This window comes from Monodelphis domestica, chromosome 5 (genome assembly GCF_027887165.1).
Source record: "Monodelphis domestica isolate mMonDom1 chromosome 5, mMonDom1.pri, whole genome shotgun sequence".
NCBI lineage: Eukaryota > Metazoa > Chordata > Mammalia > Didelphimorphia > Didelphidae > Monodelphis > Monodelphis domestica.
The window spans coordinates 26698052-26704903 of record NC_077231.1 but is presented as its reverse complement, the minus strand read 5'-3'; the positions used below and the strand labels follow the sequence as shown (position 1 = coordinate 26704903).

The window sequence follows — 6852 nt, the reverse complement described above, 5'->3', positions numbered from 1 at the left end:
ATGAGAAAGGCGGATGCGCTTGCTAGGCACGCCTCCCCAGACCGGAAGTTTTTGTGATTGCCAAAGAAGACTACGTAGTCGTGTGGGAGGGGAGAGGATTGCCTTTCCCCCACCCCAGGGAAGCTGGATACTTTGTTCCTCAGGGGGCGGGGCTCCTTTGGGGAGCTGCACGTTCGCACGTGTATCTCCTCGCTGGCTTGTTTGGCCGGAGGTGTGATGGAAAAGGACCTCGTTTGGGCTCCGATTTCCTCCATTGGGAACCAGGCCTCCACCCCCTCCCTTCTGTCTTCTCCGCGGGCTCCTCTAATCTTCCCCTCTCTCCTCAGGCGGATGTAGAATCCCCCCTCTCAGAATAAGAGCTGCTTGTCCCTTGAGGTTTGGGGAAGAGGACCAGAGATGCCCCAGGCTCCTTTTGGAAGTCATACTTATGCTCCTGAATGATCTTTTGGGGGTGCTTCCCCAGAGCTACCCCCAAGAATGCTCATTTGAATGGATTCCCTCAGATGCTCTGAGAGGTTTCAGGGACAGATATAAGGGACATGAGAGACCAAGGTGGGCCCCCACCAACTCGTGCTGGGGGGGAGGACTCAGGCCCCGTTAGTGAGCACAGTCCACCTGGAATGGAAAATGGAGGAAAAAGCATTCACTAGGTGCCTACTTTACAAATATATCACATTTGAACCTCCTGGTCTTGGAAACCAGTGTAAAATACTGTGATTTCTGGGAATTCAATTCAGCAAGTATTTATTATTCGCCTACTGTGTACAAGGTTCTGGAATACCAAAAATTGAATCAGGAGCTTAAATTCTGCTGGAGAAGGTAGGTGACCTGTAAACCCAAGGTATTATTATGTTGGATTTTCTCAAATTAATCTAGGCTTTAAATTATTGATTAGTCATGGACACTTGCTATGCATATAAACATTTCTATTCTCAAATGGATTATAGTTCTTGCACAGTAGATATTCAAGTCGTTTATTGTTGATTGGTAATTTTCTCTGATTATTGTAGAGCAAGGAAAATCTGGCATCCTGTTCCCAAACTGATGGAATTAAGGCCCCTTTCCCCCTCCCAGCAGAATAGACATGAGTTTGGAGACTGCTGATGGTCCTGTGTTTAGGCTATCTTCTGGAGCCAAGAGTGGGTGAACAGTCTTAGGGCTCCCTCCTCTGCCCAAACGGGAAGGGACTGGATGGGCACTTTGAAAGGAGAGGCTCAGCATCAGGGAGAAAATTATACCATAGACTGTAAGCGACAGGCAAGGCATTGGAATCAATAAGCATTTATTAAGGGGCTACTAAGTGGTAGGCACAGGTGATAGAAAAGTAAAGACCAGCCTTTCTTGCTCCCAAGAGGTTACGGTTTAATGGGGGCGACAACATGCAAAGGACTAACTAGCGAATTACGTGATAAATTGGGGAAATGACCACAAATAGAGGGCCCTAGAATTAAGGAGGGTCGAGAGGAGGGGGGCTTTTAACTGGCACTGGGAGACAGCCAGGCGGCAGAGATAAGGAGGGACACAAGCAGGTAAGGGTGCCCGGAGATGGCGCGTTTCAGACGAGGATCCCACCTCGGGCCCTGCTGGCTCTTGCCCAGATCATTTTCACTCCGAGCCCGGGATAATTAAGGGTCCCGAGGCGTGGGCCAGCGTACTGCCCAAGGCCTCCCCCTGGTGGGCCGGCTTTCTTTCCAGTGGAGCGGGAACTGGCTCGAGGTCCCTTTAACACCCAGGGCCCGCCCCCTCCCTCTTGGGAGGCGGGACGAACGCGCGCAGGGAGGGAAATCGCTGGGGGGAGGAGTCACGAGCGCAGGCTCGGCGTCTCGAGCGCCCTGATTGGCCCGCCTCCGCCGGACCCGGGATACTTCCTGGAATGTCCGACGCTCTACGTTCCTTCGGGCTGCATCCGGCCGCGGCCAGGACCCTGGCTCCCCCTGGGGGTGGCTGAGCGGCGTGCACCATCCTCCCGGTGCGGTGGGTGGCAGTGACCGGGGGTGGTGGTGGAGGGGGGAGGCCCGAGTCCTTGGGTAAGGGAGGGGCCCTGGTCTCTTTCTTTCCACCCCTCCCATTCTAGGAATGGGCAGGCCCTCCCCGCCCCCACCCCAGCCCCAGGCCGCGCTCCCTTGGCCCTGTGCCTCCAGGCTCAGGGGCAGCCTAGCCTGGCATCCTCACCCGGGTGGGGGCTATGGTCCAAATGGGGAGCAGGGCTCGAACAATGGGGGAAGGCTGGTGGTTGTTGTGGACGAGCGGGACAGTGGGCAGCTACAGTCTGCCACCCTCACCCTTTCTCCCCTCTAGTAGGGAGTGGAGGCCCAGGGCAGCATGACGACCGAGACCTTTGTGAAAGATATCAAGCCTGGACTTAAGAATCTGAACCTCATCTTCATTGTGCTAGAGACAGGTGGGTGTGGGGCGGCTCAAGGCCAGGGGGCACACCCACTGGCATCTCCTGAGCCAGCCACCTGCCTGCCCAGCATGAGCATCAGACAGCCCAGTGTCTGGGGGGGGAAGAGTGCACAGTGGTATCTCCATCCCTGTCCCTGGAACCCAGAGCACCATGGATTCCAGGTTATCATCCTAAAACTCCCTCAGACTTTGGGTCCCTTGTGGCCTTCCTTTTCTGTCCTGGCAACTGATCTCTTCATCTGCCTCTGATTTCCCCCCACCCCCCCAACCCTTTCCAGGCCGAGTGACCAAGACAAAAGATGGACACGAGGTGAGGACCTGCAAAGTAGCAGACAAAACAGGGAGCATCAATATATCTGTTTGGGATGATGTTGGCAACCTGATCCAGCCTGGGGACATTATTCGACTCACCAAGGGGTAAGGCCAGTAAAGCACTCCTCCATCTAGGTGTGGGAGTCACTGGAAAGCCAGGGGGCTTCCCTACATTTCCTTCATCCTATCTTCCCTCTTCAGGTACGCTTCAGTATTTAAAGGCTGTCTGACACTCTACACTGGCCGTGGGGGTGATCTGCAGAAGATTGGAGAGTAAGGCTGGATTGGAGTGATGGGCTTAGGTTGGAGAAAGGAGGGGAGAAAGTGGTAGCATTAGAGAAGGTTCTAATGATGGGGCATTCCATGGAAAGAGTGATGATTCAAGAGTCCTCAGTCTCTGTTCTAAATCTGGCCTGCCACCTATAGGAACTCGAGCAAACCGCCTCCCGGTCTTGCTTTCCTCATTTGTAAAATGAAAAGATTAGATTCAATGGTCTCTTAAGTTCCTACTAGCTCTAAAACAATAATCTTATTCTATATTTCTTTGGCACCATTGAAACTGGCCTATGAGTATCTGAGCCAGGTTTCGGTTGTTTCCTTTCCTGATAGATTCTGTATGGTCTATTCTGAGGTCCCCAACTTCAGTGAGCCAAATCCTGAGTACAGTGCCCAGCAGCTCCCCAACAAAACGGTGAGTCCCTCACTGGGATCCTTGACAGCTAGAGGGGGAGGAAAAAGAGTCACTTTGACCCAGAGATCAGTAGGTGGATGGGGAGATAAACAGTGTTTAGTTTGCTGTGTGCTAGGCTCTGGGTATACAAGTACAACCAAAAAGATAGCCAGTCTTGCCCTTAGGGAGTTTATATTCTAGGTGGAGAAGACAAACCATAAAAGGTAGCACAGGGAAAGGAGGGTTCCCATGGCTGGGTGGAGAGGTGTTCTGAGGCAGAGGTATCAGATTTGCAAACTGCTTGCTGTGGAATAAAACTCCAGAGAGTAGCAGACCAAATTAAAATGTCATTGGGAAATGTTTACCAAAAAATAATGTAAAAGAACAATATAACATAGATAAGGTTAATCTGTGGTATCCTAAGTCATAGCAAGTAGAATCTGTTTCTATTTGAGTTTGACAGATTAGTTTGTGTTTCAGCCAATTAGTAAACATATATTAAGTGACTTCTGTATGCCAGGCACTGGGCTAAGTGATGGGGATACAGAAAGAGGCAAAACACAGTCCCTATCCTCAAGAAGCTTGCAGTCTGATGGGAGAGACAGCATGCAAACCAGTAAGCTGTATACAGAATAAATTGGAAATAGTTAACAGATGGAAGTAGGCACTAGGGTTATAAGGGGGTTAGGAAAAGCTTCCTGCAAAAGATGGGCTTTTAGTTGGGATTAAAAAGAAACCAGGGAAGGTTATAAGAGAGGTTTGAGAAGATCATGGTAGCTGGCCTTGAGGCTTTCTCAATTGAACTTCCCATATTCACCCATGAGTTCAAGAGCTCAGGAGAAGAAACGAGAGTCACGCAGGGCTTAATTGTGTTTGGGTCTCCTCAGGTACAGAATGACAGTACCTCTGCCACTTCCCAGGCTCCAGCTGGCCCTCCTGCTGTGTCTCCAGGTAAAATTCTCCCTTGACCTTCCCTCCCACCAAATGGGAGATCATCCCCTGTGATCCCATCCTTGGTATTCTCAGTCCACATAGATGTGAATTCCTACTCTGCTTTTTAGTAATGGTGACAGCCAAGCCCCTCTTGATTGTTCCAGTTTGGGAGAGACACTAGGGGATGCTGTCTGAGGTGCGGCTTCATTCCTTTTACTGTCTCACTGTCCTCTGGGGGGATAATATTTCATTCCCTATTAGCACCTCTCTGAATCTTTCAGAATTCGGGGCTAAAACTCCTGAACCTCTTCTCTTTCTTTGCTACTTTTGTGTACATCCCTGACATGGAACCAAATCTGGCACCTTCTTTGCTCTAGTGGTAGGTCTTAGGACATCCTTCTGCTGTCATTGCCTAAGGACAAAAAATTTGGAAGTTTTCTGTTAAAGAAAATCCCTTCTTACCAACATCTTCCCCAGTCCCTTTTTCTTGGCATCAAATCCTCCCATCCCCTTGATTTTAATGGCCCTATTTAGGAATCCACTTGTACTTTTAGCATCTATTTAAGCCATATGTGGTTTTAGCATACTTCTGCCTTAAATTCCCCTACACACCAGCAAGAGTTTTACTTATTCTTCTCTTCGGTCCGTGATGGCCATCATTTATCACTTCTACTCTATTATAATAATAATGATGAAAATAGTAACTTACACCTTTACAAATGTCTCCTTTGATCTTCACAGTAACTCTGATAAAGCAGGTGCTGTTGTACCGATTTTACAGATGAGGCAGCTAGCTGAGGGTGAAATTTCAAATGACTTCCTCAGAGTCATACAGCTAGTCATCATTGTCTTAGACTAGATTCACACTCAGATCTTCTTGACTCCCAAGTCTGTCTCCCTCCCTCTCCCCCCTCCCCCCACTTCCCCCCTTCTCAGTCTCTCTTCCCCTCCCCCCTCCATCTCTCTCCCCTTCTCTCTGTCATTCTCTCTCTGTCTCCCCACACACACCCCATCCCTGAGTGAAAATTCAGCCTCAGACACTTACTTACTATATGGCTCTGGGTAAGTCACGTGACCCTATTTGTCAGTTTCCTCATCTGCTCAATGAGCTGGAGAAGAAAATGGCAAATCATGCCAATATCCTTGCCAAGAAAACCCCAAATGGGGTCACAATAGAGTTGGACAAGACTGAATAAGAGGAACCCAGGGTGCCATTCCCTGTAATTTCCCTGCAAGAGAAAGTGGGGGAACACAACCCCAAAACGTCAAGGAAGTTTTGACGGTAGATACAGTGATCCACAGCCAGAGTCCCTCCACTCTGCAGAGAATCGAAGGAGGTTCCACTAGTCTCTTTAGCCACTCTTTGGGTATCCAGAAGAGGAAGGTTCTTCCCAAAGTGGCCCTGTAGGCCTTTGTCGCCATCCTCGCTGCATCCCTGGCTTCTGTGCCCAGGTAGCTCCTCTCCTAGTCTGCCCCCTCGTAGGCTCCGTGCCCTGGATCGATGATCCCTGCCCTTCCAAACAGCCTCTGGCTTTGGAGTTTCCTCCTCCTCCGAGGCGCCTTCTGTTTCCAGGCTGCCGGGTGTGGATGCCTCCATTCAGGGGACCAGAGTGCCCCATGGGCAGGGCAGCCTAACCAGATGAAACACTGGATATTGGCATGTTTCCTGCCCAGGCTAGAATGGAGGGGCCACTTTGCCGGGCTCTTGAGCACAGAATTCAGCAGCCCCAGGTGCAACCTCAGCCCTGCAGAGCTGGAGGGGGGCCCAGTGGGGGACGATGGCACTCTGTCCTGCTTGACCTCTGTCTTTCCCTCCTTTTCCTATGACTGGGAGCCCCCAAGTGGGAGGGTCAGTGCGTGCCACTTTGGGGGGCTGAGCCGAGGTCTGTCTGCCTGTTCTATTCCTCTCCTTATTTCGTCCCCTTTCCTAACACCAGCCTCTGAGAGTCAGAATGGAAACGGCCTAACCACCCCCACCGGCCCAGGCAGCGGCCCCCACGCACCCCACGCACCCCCGCATCCCATCAGCACCCGGATTACTCGGAGTCAGCCCAGCCACACAGCTGCCGGCCCTCCGGGCCCCTCCAACCCCGTCAGCAACGGCAAAGAGACGCGGCGGAGCAGCAAGAGATAGCAGGACGCCCTTCCTTCCTTCTGCCTTGCCCGGGGCGGCTCTCGCGCATCTCCCCGCCAGGAATTGGCGTGGCGTAGGATGTGGGGGGCATCTCGGCCTCCAGCGTGGAGGTGGCGCACGGGGGCATCGTCCCGCCCCCTCAGGCCTTAGGCTGCCCCCGCTCCAGAGCGAATGTTTGTCTGCTGCCCCTTCACTCTGGGCACTCCAGGCCTCCTGCCATTTTTAGAAACCAGACCTGGGGTGAGTATCGAGTGTGATGTGGGGGGCTGATGCCGCTCTCCCCTAATAAATGCTTACCCTACCTGCAGCTGGTTGTTTGTCCTTTCTGCCGTCGGTCGTGAGGGGCCGGGGCATCCCCGGGCCGTATCCTGCCCCTTTAAGGCAGTGCCCCTCCCCT

The 6852-nt window shown here is 51.9% G+C and overlaps 1 protein-coding gene across 11 annotated transcripts; it reads left to right on the top strand.

The window, feature by feature from the left end:
- The first annotated feature begins 35 nt into the window (after nucleotides 1-35).
- On the top strand, nucleotides 36-6762 carry NABP2 (nucleic acid binding protein 2). 11 transcript variants are annotated; one of them, XM_056797895.1, is made up of 7 exons: nucleotides 36-819; nucleotides 2299-2401; nucleotides 2685-2823; nucleotides 2920-2991; nucleotides 3328-3409; nucleotides 4276-4339; nucleotides 6259-6762. In XM_056797895.1, the coding sequence occupies exons 2-7, from the start codon at nucleotides 2323-2325 to the stop codon at nucleotides 6453-6455; spliced, it is 633 nt and encodes a 210-aa protein (XP_056653873.1). In that variant the 5' UTR covers nucleotides 36-819; nucleotides 2299-2322; the 3' UTR covers nucleotides 6456-6762. The 11 variants fall into 11 exon arrangements, with proteins under 11 accessions (XP_056653873.1, XP_056653879.1, XP_056653871.1 ...); XM_056797893.1 differs by lacking the exon at nucleotides 36-819 and adding an exon at nucleotides 1787-1969; XM_056797896.1 differs by lacking the exon at nucleotides 36-819 and adding an exon at nucleotides 1822-1969 and having other exon boundaries at nucleotides 2302-2401.
- Nucleotides 6763-6852: the final 90 nt, after the last annotated feature.

Bases quoted from the DNA above. Each gene is read 5' to 3' on its own strand.
- NABP2 (XM_056797895.1), top strand. From the start codon at position 2,323: ATGACGACCGAGACCTTTGTGAAAGATATCAAGCCTGGACTTAAGAAT. The intron at 2,824-2,919 runs GTAAGGCCAGTA...TTCCCTCTTCAG, and splicing joins ATTATTCGACTCACCAAGGG to GTACGCTTCAGTATTTAAAG. The intron at 3,410-4,275 runs GTGAGTCCCTCA...GGGTCTCCTCAG, and splicing joins AGCAGCTCCCCAACAAAACG to GTACAGAATGACAGTACCTC.